The 26,030-nt window shown below is 36.8% G+C and overlaps 1 protein-coding gene across 1 annotated transcript; it reads left to right on the forward strand.

Annotated features, from left to right (window-relative positions):
- Nucleotides 1–338: 338 nt before the first annotated feature.
- Nucleotides 339–26,030, forward strand: LOC149173764 (uncharacterized). The gene is made up of 3 exons (XM_089426820.1): nt 339–498; nt 22,711–25,482; nt 25,585–26,030. Exons 1-3 carry the CDS (start codon nt 339–341, stop codon nt 26,028–26,030), a joined length of 3,378 nt encoding a protein of 1,125 aa, XP_089282946.1.

The raw sequence follows: 26,030 nt of genomic DNA on the forward strand, positions 1-26,030 counted from the left end.
AACAAAGGGAAATTACTAGATTACAAAAAACTTGGATTAAAGAAGCTTGGAGGACAGAGTTACCCTTGAAATTGTTGATTTTGTGCAAGGAATTGACTATTGAAGGTTGGAATATGGTAGCAATTTCGTCGTTCATCCTGTGAGATGAATGACAAGAAAAAATAAATGGTGTACTGGCTCCAGAGGGTCTTTTATAAAGATGGATTTAGTTGTGTAACAACTTTCTTAACGATTATGGAGCAGAAAGGAATTATTTGTAAAATGGATAGGGCGTGGGGTTTTAATGTCTTAACATTCATTTAACAATTGGTGGCATTTTTTGAATATTAAACGGGAAAATGACATGGATGGTAGTGGTGGCAGAAGCGGAGTGGTGGGTGGATGATCCATTGGCGGGATATGAATGGCGAAGGGGAAGACACGTGACGAGAGGCAAATGGAAGAGTCGTTGGCGGAAGAGTGAAGGTGGTATTTCGTCACGGGGGGGTTTTGTCGACGGTAAGTGGAATTGGGAGGTGACCCACCGAAATGGCCCAGCGTCTGCCACATCTCGTTAGTAGTTTAAGGAGAACTACCCCCCCCCCCCCCCACGTCATGTTAAATGTCGAGAGCGCGGGGGTGGGGGAGGGGGGCATGCGCGAAAAGCCTTATCTGCCATAGGTCTGGGCAGAGTGAATCATCATTGTTGTCTTTGGCACGGTGTTTATTGACAAACGAAAAAATCATTTGGTCATATTATAACATGTAAAATAATAATCAAATAAAGCGTAAATACTAAGTTTTAAACCTTATAAATTAACATTTTCACATTTTGAAAGCCACATTTAAATTTGCTCGTTGGTTTTATTTTTTTGGGATTCATTTCTTTTTTATATTTTTTTCATTTTTTCATATTCATTTTTTATATCCCTTTTATTTTTTCATTTTCATTTTCTTTATATATATTTATTCTTTCTTTTCTTTTTGACATGTAAATGTAAAATATAAAACAATGTTACAACATTGACTCCATCTGGGGATTGCGTTTTCCTGTGAGATGCAGAGAACATGTAGATCCATGTGCCTTATCCTTGGGCTATGGAGTATTTGCTGTGAAAAACACACTTGCCATGAAAACTATGGCTGTAACATCTTTCAGTACTGAATATAGTGCTTGAGATATTGTCCATTGACATGAAATAAGGAATATCTTCCTTCTAGGTTCTGTAGAATAAAAATATTGTTTCCTTTGACATGTGCAATGTTGAATGGTCCCAACCAGAGATTATCAAATTTACCATGTTTCCATTTTTCTTCTATTCGGGCATCCCATTTCAAAACCAAATCTCCTTCCCTGAAATCTCTTTCTTTAGCTTTCCTATCAAACAAACTTTTCATCTTGTTTTGATATTGATGAAGTTTGTACTGAACATCATCTCTATTTTCATTTAATTCTATAATCTGATTGATTCTTCTAAACAAATCATCAGGCTCTTAATTCGACTCTTGTAAAAGATTCATGACAGGAAAAGCTAGATGTGTAGGAAGAATGGCCTCAGTGCCATAGACAAGCTGAAAAGGGGATTTTCCTATTGATCTTTAGGGTGAAATTATGTTGGCCCAAACTACACACTTGAGATGAATGTCCTAGTTTCTCTTATGATCTGCTAGTACCTTTTTAATCACTTTTACTAAACTCTTGTTAGATGACTCTGCCAATCCATTCCCTTGAGGGTAGTATGGAGTAGAATGATGCAATAAAATCTGATATTTCTGGAAAAATTCTATCATTTTAACACTACTAAATGTCTATGCATTATCTGTGACTATCTTTTGAGGACAACCAAATCTAGATATTATATTTTTCTCAATAAATTTAATGACAACAGTATATGTAACATTTTTTACCGGGATAGCTTCTACCCACTTTGTAAAGTAATTTGTAGCAGTTAAGATCCATCTGTGTTGATTTTTAGATGTTGGATGTATCTCTCCAATGAAATATAGTCCCCATTATAAAAAGGGTGCCTCAATCAAAACTAGAACAAAATGGAGTGTTGCTAATCTTTGTTTGCCAAAAAAAAATCTGACATGGAATGCAACTTTTGACTTTTGCCCCAACCTGTGAAAACAACTTTGGCCAATAGAAACCTACTCTCAAAATCTTATGTGTTGTTGCTCTCCAAGCATAATGACCCCCACATATTCCTTCATGAAACTGATCAATAACACATTTTGTTTCACTCTCAATTAGGCATAGAAGTAAGATATTTAATGGGTCTTTCCAATACAAGTTGGCATTGATGATACAATACTTCATAGCCTTTAATCTAAGAGTTTTGCACTGATTTCTTGTGAAATCAAGAGGGTACTCAAAATCATGAAGAAAGTGTACAATATCAACATACCATTCAAATAACAGGAACTTTTCCTCAATATGAAGTGGAAGAGGAGCTGAGTTTGTAGATGAAGAAGGTTCTTATGGATTCTTCTCTGTTGAACTTGGAGAAGGTTTTTGTGGATTCTTCTCTGTTGATACCTGCATGATAGTGCTTATTCCCAGAACTTTACAATTAGATTCACCCAACAAATTGGCTAAACCTTGTCCTTTTACCAGCTTAGTGGATTTGATGTCTAGATCAAATTTAAGAATTTTAGCTATCCCTCTCCCTCTCCTACCATTTGTATCAGGTTGGGTCAAAACAATTTTGACAACATTATTTGGGACATAGGAAGTAATAGGGGAGTGAAGGACATAAGTTCTGAAAGATTGTAGGGCTTCTACAAGGGCATAATCTTGTTTTTCAATGATGTCATATTTCAGCTCTGCATCTCTCATAACTTTACTAAAGGAGGCAATTGGATGGTCATCTTGGTTATCATTCTTTTGCAGTAAAGAAACAACTAAAGTGGTGTTAGAGGCAAAAGAAAAAATGCTAAAGGGCTTTGTATAATCAGGACTAGCTAATACTCGAGCTTCATAAATAACCTTTTGATTTGTGTAAATGCATATCTAGCCTACATTATCCATTTAACCTCATAATCTTTCTTCAACAGATTAGTAATATCTTTAATAATCTCAACATAGTTTGGTATAAATCTCCTTAGAGAACTAATATTTCCTAAAAAGGCTTGAATTTCTTTTTTATTTATAGGTAGACCAATTACCTCAATGGCTTAGACTCATTTAGGATCAATTACCACTCCTTATTTTGAGATGACGTGGCCAAGTAACTTTCCTTCCTTTATGGCAAACAGAGATTTCTTTGGGTTGAGCGAGATTCTAAATTTTCTGCACCTATAAAAAACCTTTCTCAAGTGCTTTAAGTGCTTTTCATCAGAGTTTGAAAACACAGTTAAATCATCCAAAAAAATAATAATAAACTTATTAATTTTACCAACAAAAGCTAAATCCATTTCCCTTTGAAATTGTTATGAAACCATCTCACAAAAGATAGAAAAGATAGATCAGCGACTTAAAAATCAGCCTCTTCGAGGGGGCAACCTCCTCTACATTACACAAATGAAAAATTCTTGGATGATACAAATCACAAGACCTCCTTTCTATATATAGGATTATAAGGGGTCATAATATAATCAGAGCCGACATAACAATAATAATGTAAGGGCACAACAATAACAATAGTGGGCTTCTATGGGGCAGAATAATAACAATATAGGGGCTACATGGCACAACATATAATAAGGGGGTTGCACTAATAAAAATAAGGGGTTACACTAGCAGTATAGGGACCTAACATGCCCCTCTCCTTCAAAAAGTGTTATCCTCAACGCTTGAGTAGTTATGGATGCTTCTATATAAAATTCTCGTCCTCCCATGTGGAATCTTTAGTAGGAAAGTTCTTCCACTTGATGAAATACACAAAAAATTAATCGATTTCGTAGCTGTTGGGTTCTTGTTTCCATGACTGCTTCAGGTTCCAATAAGATTTTTCCTTCCTCGTCAAGTTCTGACAATATTTTTGAACTGGGAGCTTGTCACCTATAACCTTCTTTAAGCATGAAACATGGAAAACTGGGGGCACCCAGGAAGATGCAAGAAGCTCCAATTTGTATGCCATAGTACCAATCTTTTGTAGCACATTGTAAGGACAATAGTACTTTGGTGATAATTTAATATCCTTCTTAGCTTGCTTGAGGGACATTTGTTTGTATGGTTGTATTCGTAAAAATACCCAGTCGCCTATATCAAAAATTCTTTCATTGTGATGTTGATCTACCTATTGTTTCATTCGATTCTGTGCGAAAGTGAGGTTATCCTTTTTCTTCTTGATATGTCCTTCTATCTTGAGAGTTTGAGGAGTGGTAATTCCTACCAATGCATTACAAGATATGGTCAGATTCATTTCTTCTTTCTCTGGGATTGATTCATGGTGTATATCCTCTTCTTTTGACGTTTTTTGTTCCTTTTCTTGCTCCTCTTCCCCATCTATGTAAATTAATTTCTTCTCGGCACACTTATGACCTTTAGTGTATTTTATATCACAATTGTAACAAAGCCCTTTTTCTCTTTTTTCTTCCAATTTTTGTGGTCTCAGCCTTGTAGGTGGTGAAAGGCTAGGAGAAACAACACTTCCATCTTTATAGTTATGAGTGGCAGGCTTCCTTGTTGCCATAATTTTGCTTTCAATTTTTCTTGCCAACCTGTATGTCTTCTCTAATGAATCAGGTTCCCAAAGGTGAACCTCGTGTTGAATGTTATCCTTTAAATTCCCTATGAAGACATCAATCCTCTGCTTCTCTAGAATATCATTTAACCTATAGGGAGTACTTTTATGTTCCAATCTGAGCTTGGAAATGATGCCCTGAGGATCATAAGACCAAGAAAAATTGAGTTTGAACTTCATGTGACACAAGATTGCTTCTATTTCCTTTAATGCAGCTCTGGTGTTGATGATATATGGCCCTATGTGAGTTTTCATATTCAATTGTGCTTTCTTCTTATAAGAGACAAAATGCAATTCATCCATATTTAACATTCGCCTAGAGTATTCCAATGCAAAGATCCTAATAGGTACAAAAACTGGCAGCCTGTAAGGGGGCAATTCTGATCCATAAACTCTAATCTCAATCTAGTTCTGGTATAAATACTAGTCTCCAACTTTTGCTTGCTCTGTTAAGTGTAAAAATTTATTTATCTCTAAAGAGATTCTTGGGATTACATCACTGCTTAACAAACATAGTCAGGTATATAAAAATTTGTCAACATAATTAGTGAAAGAATACTCCTCTAAGTTATTTCTAACCAGAGAAGTTTAGTGAATGACTGACCAAGGGTTACCTTCACTATTTGTCTTTTGTAAAGGATATTTAAATTTGTCTGACTGGTAAAATAGCATAAGGTAAACTAGGACTGGATGATACTTAAAGACAACTTCTGCTTTAAAATTTACAATCTAGTCATGGCTTGAATTAGCCAAAAAATGACTGTAATTGAAAAGGAGGGAGGGTTGCTTTCCAAATGAAAAAGTAGATAGAAAAACTAACACTACCTCATCTACCCATTTATCATTATGGTATCCGAGCAGTCGGGTTACCATAGAAATCACCTGCTTGGAGATTTAAGGGAAAATTGAAGCTGGATATGGGGGACTGGTCCTAGGTAATTCAACATTTTCAGGAAGAAAATACTAAAAAATCAGGGCTCTCTGAGGGAATGTGAGTTTGTTATATAATTCCATTAGACTATCAGTAGAAAAAGGGGCATGGGAGGCCTGATATTCAATTTGCAAGGCTTTGCAGATACTTTTAGGGGAGATAAGGAAAATGACTTCATTGTTCTGAGAAATGATTGTCCTTTGACTCGGTAAGTATCTTAGGTGGTACCAGACAAAAGACTTAGGAAAGAAGTGAGTCTGGGGGAAAACAAATTGTGGGAGAAAGGATTCCCAGACACTTAATTCATCACTCTTATCCAAGCATTTTTTTTCCCAGTTATGGAACTCGTAGAGTTCGAATTCAGAAAAGGCTTCAACAATCTTGTACAAGGTATCTACTAAAAGAGCCTTGTCAAAATCTGGCACTGGAGGAATAAGGGGATTTGACTCTGTAGCCTTCCCTTTTCCTTTTCGGTTTGACATCTTGAAAAATGAAAATAGAGAACAAAGGGCAGTGACTAGATTACATAAAACTTGGATAGAAGAAGCTTGGAGGATAGAGTTACCCTTGAAATTGCTGACTGTGCACAAGGAATTGACTGTTGAAGGTTGGCATACGGTAGCAATTTCATCCTTCGTCCTGCGAGATGAATGACAAGAAAAAGGAAATGGTGTACTAGCTCCAGAGGGTCTTTTATAAAGATGGATTTAACTGTGTAATGACTTTCTTAATGATTATGGAGTGGAAAGGAATTATTTGTAAAATGGATAGGGCGCGGGGTTTTAATGTCTTAACATTCATTTAGAAATTGGCGACATTTTTTGAATGTTAAACGAGAAAATGGCGTGGACGGGAGTGCTGGCAAAAGTGGAGTGATGGACGGTGAGCCATTGGTAGGATATGAGCAACAAAGGGGAAGACACGTGGCGGGAGGTGAGAGGCAGATGGAAGAGTCGTTGGCGGGAGAGTGAAGGTGGTATTTTGGGGGGCGGGGGGTGTCGATGGTAAGTGGAATTTGGAGGTGACCCCCCAAAATGGCCCAGCCGCTGCCACATCTCATTAGTAGTTTTGGGAGAAACTACTTCCTGCCAACCCCCTCCCCCCCTGCCCCCCCACCATCCCATGTTAACTGTCGAGAGCGTTGGGGGGGGAGGGCAAAAAGCCTTGTTTATCGTAGATCTGAGCGGAGTGAATCATCACTGTTGTCTTTGGCGCGACGTTTATTGACAAATGACAAAAACATTTTGTCATATTATACCATATAAAATAATAATCAAATAAAGCATAAATACTAAGTTTTAAACCTTATAGATTAGTATTTCACATTTTGAAAGCGACATTTAAATTTGCTCACTGATTTTATTTTTTTGGGATTCATTTCTTTTTTATATTTTTTTCATTTTTTCATATTCATATTTTTATCCTTTTTATTTTTTGTTTTCTTTTTCTTTATATATTTTTTGAAATATAAATGTAAAATATAAAACAATATTACAACACACTTAACATTTTCTCTTTCCTCTCACACATAATCAACTCAACTATATCTTAAAAGAGCTACGAAAGGAACCTTACCCCTAAACAAATCTTGAATCTTCTTTACAATAATCCAACATAATTTATGACAAAGTATGAACTCTTTGAAAGTATATTACCCCTCTTCTATTGTAATATTCAAACTTCATAATCTCATTTAATCTTTTATGAAAATCAACATAATTATTTTTACTCTCTTCCTTCAATAAATCATTTTTGCCACGGGCCACAACAATCATGCTAAAATATAGCATCTTAAATAAGATAAGAAAAATATAAACCAAACTCAATATCAAAGATCCAACATAATTATTTTCTTTTATAATTCTAAACCATCATTTTAACTATATAATACTTATTTTTAAACCTTAATAAATCCTTCGTAAATCCCTCATATTAACACCTTTAGTAATGTAGCAACATGTACAGTCTCTCACAGCCTGATTTGCACGCAAAACAACTGGACGTCCTTTTTTTTAGGGTTTCCTACTATCTAGAATCTCCTAGACAGTTTCATTATTCAATTGGGTGGGTCTTCGTAGTGTTGAGACTTAGATCAAACCCAGGAATAGTCAACCGTTGTTAACCACTAATTTGAAATTTAATATCTTTGATGAGTCAAGGGTCATCTTGACTATAGGTATGTGAAATTAGTCACTGGGAAAGGTGACTTTCGATTATCTATCTGCGTCCATCCAAAATTCAGACCAGGAGTCAATAATCACGATGACTCTTTGGATAAGTTTTTTTATATGAATATATTTTTAAATAACATTAATAATATTTAACTTTGTTTATTGAAATATTTTATTTTTACGTAGAATTTTTTTTATTGTTTAAAATTGAATTTTTTCATTTTCAATTACTTATTTTCTTCGCCGTTGAAATATTTTATTATGGTTATATTAAAATATTGTTTTTTCACTTTCCCTATATATACATAGGAATGACCCTGAAATATTTAATTAATATGAGTATTCGAATAATTTATTTATGTTCTCTATTGAAATATTTTTATAAAGTTTAAGAATGATGTATTTTTCTCACAATAAAAGTGCAAATATATATATCTATATACTTTCTTAAACCTGATAGACCCATGGTATTGTAAAACATGTTATTGGCCTATGGTATTGTAAAGAAACCTATTCACAAGTTAAGAATATCCATGATAAAATTGAGTCGAATATCCATGATTAAGAATCTTGTTATATTGTAAATTTATTGTAAGTACTATGTTTTAATATAAAAATGTTATGAAAATATATATATATATATATATATATATTGTAGGAATTTACAGGGTAAGTTCCACAGAAAGAATACCAAAAGGACACCGCTCACAACCAGATCTCAAATCAATACACCAGTATTTTTGACGTGGTTAAAACCCTCAGAGTGCAAGGAGGGAAACAGTCCACGGCCTGTCCCAACGTGGGTACTACAGGCAATTTATTAATCAAAGAATGAAAATTTACATAAGCTTCTCTCATGCACGGATTACCCGAACAATGACCCTCCATGCGCTTTAAATAGAACTCATGGACCAATCGGGTGTCAAGCCACGGATCAAGTGTCGGTAATACCGAGGTGAGAGTGAACCGTCGGATCACTACATATCGTGACCGTCGGATTGTAAGTTACAAAATGTACAACGGTAAAGAAACACACTTTACCTAACTCTAACCTAACTCTATACTAGACCAAGTTGAACTTAACTATATCCTATGTGTCGGAATATCCTAACATCCCCCCTTAAGAACAACTTGGGATAGGATTGAAGGATTTACAAATATGACACAATAGGAGAAGGAAGGAGGCACTAGAGCCTATCCCCCCTTAGTGACAACTTCCTGAACTCCAAGCATATATCGAAGTTTAGTGAACTTCGCCTCTGTGAGAGCCTTTGTGAAGATGTCTGCAACCTGATCATCTGTTGGACAATATTGCACTTCAAGAACATGGTCATGAATGAGCTTTCTGATGAAGTGCATGTGTAGTTCAATGTGTTTGCTGCGCTGATGCTGGACTGGATCTTTGCATAGCTGAATGGCACTTTGATTATCACACCAAAGTGTGGTTGGATGCTGCTGCTCAAAGCCAAACTCTGATAGGATCTGACGAAGCCACAAGGCTTCCTTACTAGCTTCCACGGCACCACGATACTCTGCTTCTGCTGACGAAAGAGAAATGGCAGCCTGTTTCTTACAAGCCCATGTAATAGGTCCTGAACCAAGAGTGAAGACATAACCGGCAGTAGACTTCCGATCATCAGGGTCACCAGCCCAATCAGAATCAGTGAAACCAACTAACAGAGGAGCTGCTTTGGCACTGTAATGAATCCCAAACTGTACTGTACCTCGAACATAACGAAGTATTCTTTTAGCTGCTTTCCAATGACTTTCACGGGGGTTTTGCATAAAACGAGCAACAAGGCCAACAGCAAAGGAAAGATCAGGACGAGTATGGGTTAAATACAAGAGTTTTCCGACAAGTTGACGGTATAAGGTAGCATCAACTTCAGGAGAAGTACAAGAGACTGAAAGTTTGACTCCAGACTGAAAGGGAGAAGGGGCTGGCTTACAGTCTTCCATGTGAAAATGACGAAGAATATCACAAGCATACTTGGACTGGGAAAGGAAAATACCCTCTTGGGATTGCAAGACTTGAAGACCGAGAAAATAGTGTAAGTGTCCTAAGTCTGTCATTTCAAATTTCTTTTTAAGGCTGGACTTCACATGGTTTATAAGGTTGGGATCACTACCAGTAAGAATAAGATCATCAACATAAAGAACAAGGATGATAAGAGAGTTGCCCACTTTCTTGGTGTAGACAGTATTGTCAGAATGACACCTAGAAAAGCCAGATTCTAAAAGAAAGCTATCCATTTTGGCATACCAAGCCCGAGGAGCTTGCTTGAGGCCATAAAGGGATTTCTTAAGTCGACAAACAAGGCTGGAGTCTGTTTGTATGAAGCCAATGGGTTGTTCCATATAGATTTCTTCCTGCAAGTCCCCATGCAAGAAGGCAGATTTAACATCCATCTGATGGACTTCCCATTTTAAAGAGGCAGCAAGGGAAAGAACAAGGCGGATAGAGTTCATTTTGGCAACAGGGGAGAAGGTTTCAGTGTAGTCAATGCCTTCAACCTGTGAAAAGCCCTTAGCAACGAGACGAGCTTTATGTTTATCAACTTTCCCATCTGGTCCATACTTGGTTCTGTAAACCCATTTACATCTAACAAGTTTGCGTCCCTTTGGTAGAGGAACAAGATCCCATGTATCATTTGTCATCAATGAATGATATTCTTCATTCATAGCTGCTTCCCAATGTGGATGGCCTGAAGCTTCTGCAAAAGTGTCAGGATCATGATTTACTGGAGCTTGAGCCAGTAAAGAAGAGGCTCTTTCAAACTGAGAACGTGTACGTCGCTGATCTGTAGGATCACCGGCAAGATCACCTGCTGCATCCCGAGTAGCACGGACCCATCTTGGAAGTTGAGGATCCTGAGAAGGTGGGGGAGGATTATCATCCTCGCTTTCATCATCTGAAGAAGAAATGTTTTCAAAAATAGAAGAGATAGGAAGAGGTGGCACATCCGCCGGACTAGGCTCGCAGGCCGATTTATTTTCATCAAATTTTACATCTCTTCTAATGATAACATTTTTGGACTTAAATGGAATAAGTCTATAACCTTTTACATCTTCAGAATATCCAACAAAAGTACATTTCTCACTCTTAGGTTCTAAAGCTTTATGCTTTTCATCTGGAATATGGGCCCATGCTTCACTTCCAAACACACGAAAGTGACTTACATCTGGTTTAATGGAACTCCAAGCTTCTTCTGGAGTGATATTCTCTAGAACCTTAGTAGGAGTGCGATTGATTATATAATTTGCACAATTAATTGCTTCGGCCCAAAAACTAAGACTGAGTCCTTTAGATTGCAGCATACAATTAGCCATTTCCTTTAAGGTGCGATTTTTCCTTTCAGCTACACCATTTTGTTGTGGAGTGTATGGAACAGTATGTTGCATTTGAATTCCATTTTCGGTGCAAAAGTTGATGAATGTGTTTTTAACATATTCTCCACCATTATCAGTTCTTAGCTTAAGAATTTGATGTCCAGATTGTTTTTCAACAAAGGCTTTGAAGGCCAAAAAAGTGTTAAATACTTCGCTCTTGAGTTTTAAGAAGTATACCCAAGTGCGTCTGGAGAAATCATCAATGAAAGTTAAGAAGTACTTGCAGCCAGAGAATGAAGCAACAGGAAGAGGACCACATAAATCACTGTGCACAAGCTGTAAAGGGGCTGAGGCGTGCCAAGAGGCACGTTTGTCAAAACTGTCCCGATGATGTTTTCCGAGTACACATCCGGAACAAACACCATCTCTGCAAGATACCATAGGAAGACCTGTCACCATATTTTCTTTACATAGATGCTGAAGGGAGCGATAGTTTAAGTGACCAAATCGCTCATGCCAAAGTTTGCTCACTTCATCATTATGAGCAACAAATACTGAGGGAAGATTGGATGACCCAAAGTTGTGAAACTTATACAACCTTTTGGAATCATCAGCAAGACCAGTAGCTAGAATCTGTTTAGGATCTTTTAGATCCTTGATTACAACATCATGAGGTGAAAATTCAACAATTTTACCTTCACCTGAATGAGTTATCTGATAGACAGATAGAAGGTTGCAGGATAAGTTTGGAACACATAATACATCATTAAACTGACCATTGTCTAGATGAACAGTTCCAGTCCCTACAACATTAAGAGATCTATCATCACCAATATATATATTTTTGGTGTTACAATCATTTAAAGAAGAAAACATGGCTTGGTTTTTGGCCATGTGACAAGAGGCTCCAGAATCAATGAGCCACTCATGAGAATGAGAAGAAGAAGAAGATACATTTAATGCATAACCAGACTGAGATGATTGACAATGACATGCAGAAAGTGCCATTCCGGAAGTTGAAGTTGAAGTAGGCTCCACATGGATGTTATGTTTCTTCATTGCGGCTTCCAAGGCTTCCATCTTCTTAAAGCATTTAGATTCTAAGTGGCCATCTCGATTACAAAAGTTACAATGTCTATCAGTCTTCTTCCATTTGTTTTTATTGGTCTTATCATTTTGCTGAAATGATCTTTCATTTTGAGGCTGAGATGGTTTAGGACCATTCTTTTGAGGATATGACTTCTTAGGATTCTTTGAATTTGGTTGCTGCTGGGCGGCTAACGCTTTCGTGGAAGAGTTTCCAAGATTAAGAAGACCAAGGTGTAAGAGTTTTTCTTGTTCTCTTATTAAGGAATCACAAAAGGAGTCAAAGGAAGGGGCCTTGTAGTCTTGTCCTTGACAAATGAAAGCTTCCCTTGTAGAATGGAAAGTGGAAACAAATACAGAGTAGGCTGGTCCCAACTTAGTAAGGATGGAATAAATAAGGTTACCATCTTCTTTCTTAACTTTAACACCTTCCAAGAGATATCTAAGGGTCTTGAATTTGGACAAGAAATCTTCAATGCAAGAAAAATTATTAGGATCCAAAGTAAGCAGCTCATTTTCAAGTTGATGGGCTCTAATTTCATTTTTAATCCCAAAAACTTTAGCAAGTTTTTCTAATGCTTCATGAGGAGTCTCAAGTCCTGCAATGTGGAATCTAAGATCAGGAGAAATAGACATCCCTATCAAACCACGTGCTTGATCTTGTCTATTTTCCCATTTTGCCGCCTTGTCTTCATCTTTGGGTTTCTTCTCTTGGTTTGTGGCTATTCTGAAGAGACCTTTACTTCTAAGTAAATCTTCCATGTATTCTACCCATTGGAAGTAGTTAGTGCTGTCAAGAATGACTTGGCATGGACTTTCCATTTAAAAAAAACTGAAGCTGAAGATGCTGAAAGTAAGTGTTCCAATGGATAGATCTCGAAAAAATAGGCGGTTTTAAAAAAAACGGCTCTGAAAAAGGCTTCCGGATGAAGAAGTTATGGCTTTTTGAAAAAAAATTGTTGACGTTGCCGGCAAAGTGCGCGAATGTGCGGGAATGAAAAAAATCCGCCCCCACAAAATGGAGACTTGAACCCAAGACCTCTACTCTCTTAAAATAGCTTTGAACCAATTGATCTATACAAAAAATTTGAGAGAGAGAGAGAGAGAGAGAGGGGGGGGGGGGCCTTGGTTTGCGTGCTTGCCTTGAGAAAGCTCTTTTTCCCTACAAAACACAAAACACAAAACCCAACACGAATATGCAAAGAAAAACGAACCTTGCGGCTCGAAGTTAGCTTTAGCCAAAAAACTAGAAATTTTAAAAAAAATCTCAAAGTTAGCTTTTGCCGAAAAACTAAATATTTTTCTCAATGTTTCTGATTTTCCGAGATCACACTAAGGTGCAGGGAAAAGAGCATACGCATGAGAAAAATCCTTCCTTTCTGTTTCTGATTTGCCCAGATCGCACAGAGTCGCAGGGCAAAGAGCATACGCAGAAATGAAAGGTATAGATCCGGTTAAAAAAAAAGGCTAAATAAACTGAGACCGAAATAAGCAGAGAGAAAATAACAGTAAACTGCAAAAAAAACACTGTATACCTCCCGATCTGAAAAATGACGCAGCTAGGGCTACCGGAAACCTTTTCGCGTGAAACGAAAGGGGTTCCTCACTGGAACAGATGCTCCGAACGCAACAGAGCAGTCCTCTCGGCCCGAAAGCAGTCAGAAACAGCAGATCTAGGAAACGACAGCCGCATGCAGTTCTACCGGCTTCAGATTTGGATCACCAACGGACGCGGCCCTCAAATAGCTCTGATACCATGTAGGAATTTACAGGGTAAGTTCCACAGAAAGAATACCAAAAGGACACCGCTCACAACCAGATCTCAAATCAATACACCAGTATTTTTGACGTGGTTAAAACCCTCAGAGTGCAAGGAGGGAAACAGTCCACGGCCTGTCCCAACGTGGGTACTACAGGCAATTTATTAATCAAAGAATGAAAATTTACATAAGCTTCTCTCATGCACGGATTACCCGAACAATGACCCTCCATGCGCTTTAAATAGAACTCATGGACCAATCGGGTGTCAAGCCACGGATCAAGTGTCGGTAATACCGAGGTGAGAGTGAACCGTCGGATCACTACATATCGTGACCGTCGGATTGTAAGTTACAAAATGTACAACGGTAAAGAAACACACTTTACCTAACTCTATACTAGACCAAGTTGAACTTAACTATATCCTATGTGTCGGAATATCCTAACATAGATATATATATATATATATATATGAGTTATGGTTTTTGGGTATGTGGTATTGATAAAACATGGTATTGGCTTATGGTATTGTAAGAAATTTTATATAGAAGCTAATAATATCCATGGTAAAACGAGAGTGAATATTCATGGTTAATAATCTTGTTATATTGTAGATATTAATTCTTTATGTGCTTATTAGTTAAATTTAAATATGGTTAGAGAATCATCAATAGAATTTATATGGTAAAATGGATGTTAATTTATGACTTATTTATATGTTATCTATATATTATGATTTTCTTCTATCTAAAAAAATCTTGGTAATTTTATTAATAAAAACAAAATTACAATTAAAAAAATTGAATTTAAAAAATGTTTACATCTTACATCTAATGCCTACACATATACCCTATACTAGGTTGTAGAGCGCCTCCGGCGCAACAACTAACCAAGCAAGGATACTGAGAGTGGTATTATTGATGTTTATTATTGATGCTTTATAATGCTTTTAATTAAAATTTACCATTAATATATGTAGGTATGTATGTATTTGTTTTATATTCTATCTGACATTGTTTTTTTATCGAGATTATTTTAAAAGAGACACATTTCAACTCCAGGTTGAACATGTCAACTCATATTGGGTTGTAGAATGCACCTCTCGGTGCAACAAACTCTCCTTTCTTAGAATACTCAATCTTAGAAATAACAGTTTACACTGGGTCCACATCCAAGTCATCCATATGCTAGGTTGTTCATGTCAAGGTCACTATATCTACAAAGTCATCTCAAGCACAACAAGGTCATCCATCCATCCACAACTCTATCCATTTTCAAGTGCACCCAAAGCGCCCAATGTACATGTGCTTAATGGATGGATGCCCAAGAGAGTATGCTTTGTGAGTGCATCCCATGATTGTGGTTTATGGTAGTTTGCGCCCCAAGGAACTTAACTCTGTCAATTTGTATAAGTCACAACACACCAAATCCTTGAACCTTTAGTCAAATCCACGTAACTCCTTGGTGCATCAATCCTATCTCCCTCCACAACACACTTTATCTATCTATATGAGCACCACAGTCCTATCCACAATGAACCCTATCTATCTGCAGGAGTTCCCAAGTCTCTGCAACAAGTCGTATATATTCGTAAAAGCACCCAAGTCTCCATATTACACCCTATATATTCACACGAGTACTAAATTCTCCATAGTTTACCTTGTCTCACCATAGGAGCACCCAAGCTTTTCCACGTTCCATTTATCCAATGGTCCTAGATGTTTGAATAGATTATACTTTGCCAAGGAAACCCCAAAATTCACCTTGTCAATGGGCCAAGGTGGTTATCCATAACACACCTTACTAATGGGCAAAGGCATCTCCACCAAATCGTCTATTAAACATAGTCGTCTACATCAATGCAATGAAGGTTCTAAACACAACTCTTAAGTGATTATCTTACATCCTCAACAACATCCCAAGAACCTCTATTCTCAAGTCCATCTGAATCCATGCATTTGTTTGCAACCAAAGACTAGTGGAAACCTTGAATTTCATGCTAATGTATTTAACCCCGGATTTTAAAATCCTACTATATCAAAAAAATCACAACTACTCTACATTTTCCATGATAGAGTTGACATGTAATTGCATTATATCCACTTCGTGGACAATGCCTACTACCCAATTCTATAAACAATGCATTTGGTCATTGTTTCCTTTTGCTACAATGGTTGCACTTTAATCCACCATTATTGCTACTATCTCCTATAAGTGCAATCCATCCTTCATCAAACATATCATCCAAATGTCACACCTCCAAACCTACTACAACATTCATACGTTTACCCCTTTTTTATTCTTTTGTTCTCTAAACGTCCCAAGTCTTGAATTGGTTGGGTATCTATTCCAACTGCCATGTCCAATCTGTGAGAATTCATGTCCCATGCCCCATAATAGTCTTATCCTTATGTAATTTGTTCCCTCTACACAACTCTTCCTAGACTAAGGAAATGTCACAACTCTTACCTCAATTGTCAAGTCATTTCCTCTAATCCAACATTATGTTGTCTCTATTGAGCCAAGGCACCTTCTTCAAAGGAACACTAGGCTCCACCATTAGCTTCTTGACAATGAGCCATATTGTTGCATCTCAATTAGAAGTCCATGGCAAGTGGCTATCAAGACCATTTCCAATATCCATAATTCACCCATGTCTGATTCATGTGATGAGGTTGGAAGGCCATTGTACTTTTGCATCAAAAGGCCCATATAAGCGCATCCACTCCAATTCTACCCTTGCATTCTTCCAATAATCATTTGATTTTTGAGTATTATCACCAACTGGCTCACTTAAGTGTGCCCAAGAAAGTTTCAACCTCCTCCTTGGTCCTCAAATACCAAGGTCTCTACACCTCAAACTTGTCATCTTGGTTTGTTGCCAAGCCTACCATACAAGTCAAAAGCTTCATGGTTTCCTTGGTTGAATATTCCATCGTCTTCATATACTTACTCAAGTTTGGGTTTTCCTACTTATAAAAGCAAACAATTTTGAGTAATCCTACTTAGACAAGAAAACATGCATCATGTAGTCGCTACCATCCCCATGGTGTCCATTATGGCTCCAAGTCTAGTGAGCCTCTACTCCAACATGTTCAATGTTCATCCAAATCCTACATGTCCAAACTTGATACTACACCATTACTTCAATCAACCTTCCATGCTCTTGTACATAAATATATCTATGTGTTCAAAAGTCAAGTGACCAACCCAACGATCATGCCCAAGTAATGATAAATACACACCATGCTGGAAATATCTTTTCATGATACAATCAAGTCTATCTACATAATTCCTTTGGACCTAGGTAAATTCCCCACCTTTGCCTCCAACTGTCAAGTGACCTTTTGCAACTCAACATCCAAAATGAAGGTGGCATATTAACAACATGTTTGCATCCCTGAAGTGTCTCAATAATCTATCCAAAGTGTCCTAAATCAAATGAGATAGCTAAAAGGGTAAAAGCATTTATATGTGTCTCATTATATGGCAAAAGCAAAAAAGTACTCAAATGAAAAAAGATAAAAAAAAATAATAATATAAAAATATCAATTAAATGAGTTGAGTTTCATACTTGTTAATTATAAAAAATAAATACTAAATTTGTAACAAAGCTAACTCACAATAAATTTTGGTAAAAGCCATAGTGAATCTATTTAATTGGTTTAGAAAATATAAATAATGTTATAAAAAGTAAATACTAAATTTGCAAATAACTCAACTGATAGTAAATATTGGTAAATACTATGGTTAATCACTCACAAAATATAAATAACTTTATGTAAAGTTAAATGAAATGCTAAAACTTTTTAAAAATATATATAAAAATAGTAGAATTTCTAAACAAATAATTTTATATATTATATTTTGAATAATATAAAATACGTTATTATAATAATGATTAAAAATTTTATTATAAAAAATATAAAATATATTTTAAAAATTTTCAAAAAATAATTTTAACATTTTGTTATATGTTATTTTCAAATTTCTATTAAAAAAAATTGATTTTATAAACTTGAAAGGGTAGTTTCTTGGGTCGCGGTTTTATATATACGAAAATATGAACATTTTTACTAGTATTTTAATAATAATTAAAAAATATGCTTACTTTTTATTTTTAAGTTTGTTTAGCAATCTTTAGAATGTTTACAACACATCTCTTAAAGAAATTGGAATTAAAAAACATAAATCAATAGAGAAATGGGGGGTCGCGGTTTTGTCACTACTTAAAAATTTATTTAATATTAATGATATCTTTTAAAGAAAATGAATAAATTAGGTAAAAATTATATATTAAATTTTAGAAAAAATATGACATGAAGTTGAATTTAAATTGACATGTTTTGTCTTCTTTTGCCACCACCTAATTTTTGATGATTTTGTAAATTTAAGAGTAAACATTCCAACTCCATTTATTTTTATAAAACTTCTTTGCCACAAAAAGGGAAAAAGTGATACACATTAACATGCTTTTACCCAAAATACTTTCGTACCTCTTCTTAAAGAGAGGCATGTATGTACCAATACTTCAATCACATTCAAATAATGATCCTTCCAATCTTCAGGTCATCCAACAATCATTTTCAAGCTACCTAAGGAATTCTCTACCTCATCCTAAGTGTTGTACAAAAGGTGGGAGGACATTGTCCAAGTCACTTGGTCTACATTCCTTGTTGCCCCATATAGGTCGATTGTCAATGTTTCCTTGGATGACACCTTCATTGTCTCCACTCATCACATAGAATAGAACTTCCTTGTCTCACTAAACAAGTATTTGGTGCTTTCACATTATCATCACAGTCACCTAAGGGAAAATTTCACTTCTTCTACAAAACTATCAAGTTGCCTCCACAACTCAAATGATTCTTCTTAGTCACCCACGCACTAGTACCTACATCTTGAACTCCAAACTATCCAACTCATTGTTTCTAAATAGGAGAGGATGGCATGTTGCCATCAAAAGTTTCTAACAAAACCACTCCTCCATATCCTTTATCTTTCACCAAGCTCAACACCTTCAATTTCCTTTCGATTCCACTACCTACTTCATGGTAGTGAGTTGTTGATGCTTCAATTAAAAAAAGGAATGTGGTAGTTGACTACCAAGATCACCTCCAATAACTATAACACAAGTTTGCCTTGAGTTCACAAAGAGAGTCATCGTCACAACTGTTATTCCAAGCTTCCACTCGAAAGTCTACCCAAACCTATTGTTAAGGTGACTAGAATATCCAACATCCCCCTTAAAGTCTATAGCACTTCAGCTACTCCCAAGTTTATTAACTTAGCCATAAAAGTGGGTTACATTTGGACTTCCTCCAAGAGGGGTGTTTTTCCATGAAGTCACTAGGGAAAAAAAGAGGGGTGTATTTTTTGTCTGGTTTTTAGTGGTTTTTGACACACGACTTTTCTTTTGGCGTTATTACGGTGAATAGAATTCCAACCCATGGTTTTGTAATTACGGTTAAGGAATTAAGATTGTAATCTAATCTGAGTCAGTCGATTAGGTGCCTTGGATGTCACAAGATCCTATATATTATATTGTAAACAATGAAGTTAATTGATGATAAAACTTAAGGTTGTGGCTCTAAACAATTTTTTGTTTTCCTAGTTAGGGTTTCCATCGAAAATTTCTATTTATTTTGTGTTTTCCATTGTTTAGTATTATTATAATTAAGAATCCTATGTGCATTGCATTATTGTAAAAGGATTAAAACTTACATAACACTTAGATAGTGTTACGCATACATGTGACAATACATTCAAATGTGTAAAACATCCACAGAAGAACTTAGTATATGTGGATGGGTAGCACCCAAGCTAGGTTCCTAACACTCTTATGTGTGTGTGTGTGTTTGATACAATAGGAAGAGCATGCCTATGCTTGTGGCTCAATTTCAGAGTACAAATAAATCGTGGAAGGACAACCTTGTGCCCAAAAATGTCCAAATGACCTTGTACAAACCAACCCAAGAACTTTGACATGTCTTCCTTCTACAACCATGTTCCATTTTCCATCTCACCAAGGAAATACAAGTTGCTTCATCACATCCCTCCATGGCACAAGCATATAACTCCCTCCTTTAAAGCACTTTTTTCTTCCATCAATTAGTGATGATTCATTTATGATTGTTGGTGCCTTGCCTCATGAAACATCCACTCATATGTGTTTTTCCTTTTTCTTGACAATTCATGTCACTCTAAGAAGTCTCATCAAGCGAGCTCATTCCACCAAACCATTCCATCACGTGAAGTGCATGTACAAGTCATCTTGATCCCACTAAGTCATCCATCCACCTAGGTTGTCTCATCTACCAAGTCTTATCTAGCATGCCAAGGGTGTTCATCCATCCACAACTCTCTCTGCACTCAAATGCACCCAAACCACCCAATGAACATATCATGATGGATGCATGCCCAAGGGAGTGCACTCAGTGAGTGCATCCCACAATTTCAATCCATGTCAACTTGTGCTCCAAGGCATCTCATTTGCTTGTTAGAACCCAGTGCAAAACACCTAATTCCATTGATTCATATAAGTCTCAACACTCCAAATTCTCAAGCCTTTATCCAAGTCTGCCCAAATCCTTGTTGAATTCAGCTTAACTCCATGAAAAATGCACTTTATCCATCCAAAGAAGTGCCCAAACCCTATCCGCAGGCATCCTATCTATCCGCAGAAGCACCCAAGTACCTGTAGTGTGCCCTATCTGTCTAGAAGAACACCCAAGTCTCTGTAGTGCACCCTATCTATCTGCAAAAGAACCCAAGTCTCTGTAGTGCACCCTATCTATCTGCAAAAGAACCCAAGTCTTCGTATTGCACCCTATTTCTCTATAGGAGTGCACCCAAGCTTGTCCATAGTCTATCTTGCTAATGGGCCAAAATGTCTATCTGAAGTTTGCCTAAGCAAGTCAACCCTAAAATTCACCTTGCTAATGGATCAAGATGTCTCCACCAAATCATCTATCCAACATGGTCATTTGCATTAGTTCGATGGAGGTGCCTAATGCCACTCTAGGCAAGGGTCTTACACCCTCTTACTAACGACTCAACAATATTGATAATAACTCACATAGAAAAACACATTTCACTAACTTTTACTAGGAATTCATATGAATAATCTCACCTTTCACAAAATAACTCATAAGTATTCACAAAGGGAGCTTTATGTATGAGCACCTAACACTTCCTCTTTCCTCTCAAACATATTCAACTCAATCATAATGAGATGGAGCTATAGAAAGCATTTTACCCCTCAACAAATCTCAAATCTTCTTTACAATAATCAAGCATAATTTTATGACATGGTTAGAACTCTTTGAGAGTCCAACCCTTATCTACTGTAATATTCTAACTTCACAATCTCAATGTTCCACATAATCTCATTTCATCCTTCATGAAAATCAACATAACTATCTGTTGGAAATCACCTCAATGTCCTCTTAGCGATTTCTTTCTACACCTTTAACTTGATATTTTTCTTCGAATATTTTTCCTACCAACCATAACAATCTTATTAAAATATAATATTAAATAATAACACATTTTATTAAACAGATCTTCCCAACAAGTACCCCTCCTTCCATAAACACATAGACACGACTCAAACATCTAACATTTTGTTTTATTATTTTACCTCTCTTTCTAACTTCTAAACCATTATTTTAAACATATAACACCCATTTTTAAATATTGACATCTAATCCATTATTTAACACCCATTTTTTAACATTAATAAATCATTCCTAATCCCTCATATTAACAGCTTAGTAATGCAGCTAACATGAACCCTCTCTTACAGCGTGATTTGCGCGAAAAACAACTAGACGTTTGTTTATTTTCGGTTTCCTAACATCTAGAATCTCCTACACGTTTTTCTTGTTCCTTGATTATTGGGGTCTTCATAGTGTTGGAAGTTAGATCGTCAATAGTGGTTAACAACTAATTTCAAATGTCAAGATTCATGTAGACTATAGGTCTGTGAAATTAGTCACCGGAAAGGTGACTATCGACTATTTATCTGCATTCGTCTAAAAGTCAGAGATCAACTGTCAATATTCATGGCCAGAGATTGCGAGGTCCCCTTGCCGTGTAGTTGGAGCAAGGGATTGACGATGAAAGTGAAAGGAAAGCAGGAAAGCAGTCTGAAAAGATTTCTGGAAAAAATGGCAGACAGCTAGACGATTTCGCCAACTTTTTTCTAAGTTTGAATTTATTCTCCTTTTACATTTAGGTCTAAAAGTCAGAGATCAACAGTCAATATTCTAGATGACCCTTATTTATGGCCGGAGATTGCGAGGTCCCTTGCCGTGTAGTTGGAGCAGGGGATTGATAATGGAGAACGATTACACTAGTTCGAGGTGCGCGGTATATACGTTGTTATTCTGAAAGGAAAGCGGTGTGAAAAGATTTCTGGGAAAAGTAGCACACTGGACGATTTATCTGTATCCATCTAGATAAAAGTCACAGACCAATAGTCAGTAGTCAAGATGACCCTTATGGCCGTGTAGTTGGAGCAGGGGATTGATGATGAAAGTGCGCGGTATATACATCGTCATAGTGAAAGGAAAGCAGGAAAGCAGTCTGAAAAGATTTCTGGAAAAAATGGCAGACAGCTAGACGGTTTTGCCAACTTTGTTCTAAGTTTGAATTTATTCTCCTTTTACATTTCTAACATTTTGAAGTTAAAAATGAATCTATGCGTCTATATAAGGAAGCAATCACAATGGTTTTCTGAAGCATTGTGACTGTTGTGTTTCAGAGATCATTCTGTTAGAGAAGGAAAATATGGAGATCTGTTACATCCCTTCTCTTTCCTGGTGGTGCCTCCTCCTCTTTTATTTCATTCTCTTTGCCAATCCTTTTGTGTTTTCAACAACTCATCTCTCTAATCGTCACCATCCTCGTCTAACCAATGCTACCGATCAACACGCTCTACTTGCATTCAAGTCTGCAATTACATATGATCCCTTCCAATCCTTAGCCGCTACCTGGAAACCGAATGTTTCGTTCTGCGAGTGGACGGGTATCATATGCAGCAGGCGCAGGCAGAGAGTCGTTTCCCTCAATGTTTCAAGCATGGCATTACAAGGTACAATCTCTCCTCTTCTCGCCAATCTCTCCTTTCTTAGAGTACTTGATGTTAGCAATAACAGTTTCCACGATCATATTCCTTATGATTTGGGAAATTTGTTTCGCTTAAATACTCTTTACCTATTTTCCAATCAACTCCAAGGTTCTATTCCACCCACTCTTGGTAAGTGCCGTAGTTTGTGGGACTTGAGTATGTCCTTTAACAATCTCACAGGAAATATTCCCGCAGAACTATGTGTTCTATCCAGCTTACAATTCTTTGTGTTAGGAAATAACAATTTGACGGGTACAATCCCAGCATGCTTGGGAAACCTATCTTCTTTGGACCAGATGGATTTGGGTAACAACAATCTTCATGGAAGTGTTCCTTCCGAATTGGGTATGTTAAGTCAGGCCAGCTTTATAAGTCTGCATGTTAACCATCTCATAGGACACATTCCATCTTCTTTGTCTAACTGCACAAACCTTCAAGTATTGGATATAGCTGTAAACCAGTTGATTGGTCACATTCCCAGAGAGTTGTGTAGCAAGAACATCTGGTTGACAGAACTCTATCTAGGTTCTAATCAGTTGACTGGCAGCATTCCTGCTTCCCTCTTCAATTGTACGAACTTTCAAATAATCGATTTAGCCAGAAATCAGCTCAGTGGAGTGGTGTCCACGGAGTTCGGTAAATTGACAAAGCTTCTCACGCTTGGCTTATACCATAATCAACTGGTTAGCGGCAGCACCATGAACTTGCCCATTCTTACTGCTCTTGTTAACTGTTCCAACTTAAAGAACATAGAGTTATCGGCTAATCGTCTCACAGGACGTTTGCCCTTTTCTATAGGACAGCTCTCTACACAACTGACCTATTTAGGCTTGGCAGACAATAAATTAACAGGAGAAATACCTCCACAGATTGGAAACCTCACTAATTTAATACGCCTTGCATTGAGTCTTAACTCTTTTACAGGGCCAATTCCTTCTTCACTTAATATGCTTCAAAAGTTGCAGGGCTTATATATGGCCTATAACAATTTCCAAGGAAACATTCCAATAGAAATTGGGAAACTCAAAAGCTTAAGTTTACTGGATTTAAGGGAAAATAATCTCTTTGGAAGAATCCCTGATTCTGTTGCTCATCTTCAACAACTAACACATCTATATCTTCATCAGAACCAGTTATCAGGTAATATACCTGCAAATTTAGGGAAATGTGTTAATTTATTACTGGTAGATCTATCATATAACAAGCTTAGTGGGCACATACCTCCAGAAGTTGCAGGCCTTGCAAATTTAGCTTTTTATTTCAACCTTTCAAACAATTTATTACATGGTCCCGTGCCATCCGGATTAAGCAAAATGACTATGCTTCAAGCTATAGATTTTTCTAGAAATCAGCTAATCGGTCACATTCCAAATGCGCTCAGAAGTTGCAAAGAACTACAATATCTTAATCTTTCCTACAATGCACTTGAAGGTCTAATTCCAGATTCACTTGATGAACTTCTCAGTCTTGAGGACATGGACTTATCCTCCAACAATTTGTCAGGTCAAATACCCATGTCATTGGAAAATATCAAAATGCTTCGTCACTTGAATTTTTCTTTCAACAAGTTGTCAGGACAAGTCCCTAAAGGGGGAGTTTTCAGAAAGCTCGGTGCCACTGCATTTGCTGGAAATCCTGGTCTCTGTGGGCCTTGGGTAAGTTTGCCACCATGCTCTACTGGCAAACATCATAATGTTGGGCATCTAAAAAGAGTTATAATCATTGTTAGTGCAATTATAGCCACTGTTGTTGTATTATGTTTATTTCTGGGAATTTTGTGGAGACGATGTCACAAGAAACATAAATTGTCTAGTGCATCCTTAAATGTGGGGCACCGAAGAATTTCCTATGGAGAGCTCATTACTGCAACAGATGAATTTAGTGATGCCAACTTGTTAGGAATTGGAAGTTTTGGGAAAGTGTACAAAGGGGCTTTGAATGATGGCACAATTGTTGCTATCAAGCTTCTTAATGTGGAAGATGAAAGGGCTTACAAGAGCTTTGACAAGGAATGCAAGGTTCTAAGTAAAGTTAGGCATCGGAATTTGATTAGAATTATAACATCTTACTCAGACCTCCAAGTCAAAGCTTTAATATTTCCATTAATTCCAAATGGAAATTTGGAGAAGTGGTTATATCACAATAATGAAGAACAAAGTGATTTGAGTTTGATTAAAAGGCTGAATATAGCAATAGATATTGCTGAGGGAATAACATATCTCCATCATCATTGTTTCGTGCAAGTGATCCACTGTGACTTAAAACCCAACAATGTGCTTCTGGGTGAAGATATGACAGCATATTTGATAGACTTTGGCATTGCTACCATATGCTTTGCAAATTCTGAAGATTCTTCTTTCACTTCCACAAGTGCACTCAAAGGATCTACTGGCTACATTCCTCCAGGTATTACTTTAACTAGATAGCATGTTAGGCAATGTTACGATTTTCCTGTTTTTATTAAACATTGTGAATTGATAAGCTTACTATGATAATGTTTGAATGTAGAATATGGATTGGGTGGACGTGTCACAACAAAAGGTGATGTTTACAGCTATGGAATAATGTTATTGGAGATGCTCACTAGAAAGAAGCCCACCGATGATATGTTTGGGGAAGGAATGAACTTACAAAAATGGGTGGGTAATGCTTTTCCAAACAGAGTAGAGGAAGTGGTAGACACAATTCTATTGAGGACTAGTATGAGCATTGAAGAAGATAAATATCTCAATTGCCTCAAACAACTCATAAATGTGGGTTTGTTATGCACAATAGAATCCCCTGAAGGACGTCCTAATATGATGGATATTGTGGGTACACTCCAAAGCATAAGAAATATGTTCTTAGGAGTCACTAGAATTCCAACATTCCAATCAGATATAACACATTTGTTGGGCAATTCAAGCACTACTCAAAATAACATTGTCGAAGCCCAAAGTTCTTCCACATTCTAG

Source organism: Pinus tabuliformis, chromosome 4_2, assembly GCF_031772625.1.
Source record: "Pinus tabuliformis cultivar Carrire ecotype Pingquan chromosome 4_2, CPIR1, whole genome shotgun sequence".
Taxonomy (NCBI): Eukaryota; Viridiplantae; Streptophyta; class Pinopsida; order Pinales; family Pinaceae; genus Pinus; species Pinus tabuliformis.

Excerpts from the sequence above, each read along its gene's own strand:
- LOC149173764 (XM_089426820.1), top strand. The coding sequence starts at position 339 with ATGACATGGATGGTAGTGGTGGCAGAAGCGGAGTGGTGGGTGGATGAT. Across the intron at positions 499-22,710 it reads ACGGGGGGGTTTTGTCGACG|AGATCATTCTGTTAGAGAAG; the intron begins GTAAGTGGAATT and ends GTTGTGTTTCAG. Across the intron at positions 25,483-25,584 it reads TACTGGCTACATTCCTCCAG|AATATGGATTGGGTGGACGT; the intron begins GTATTACTTTAA and ends GTTTGAATGTAG.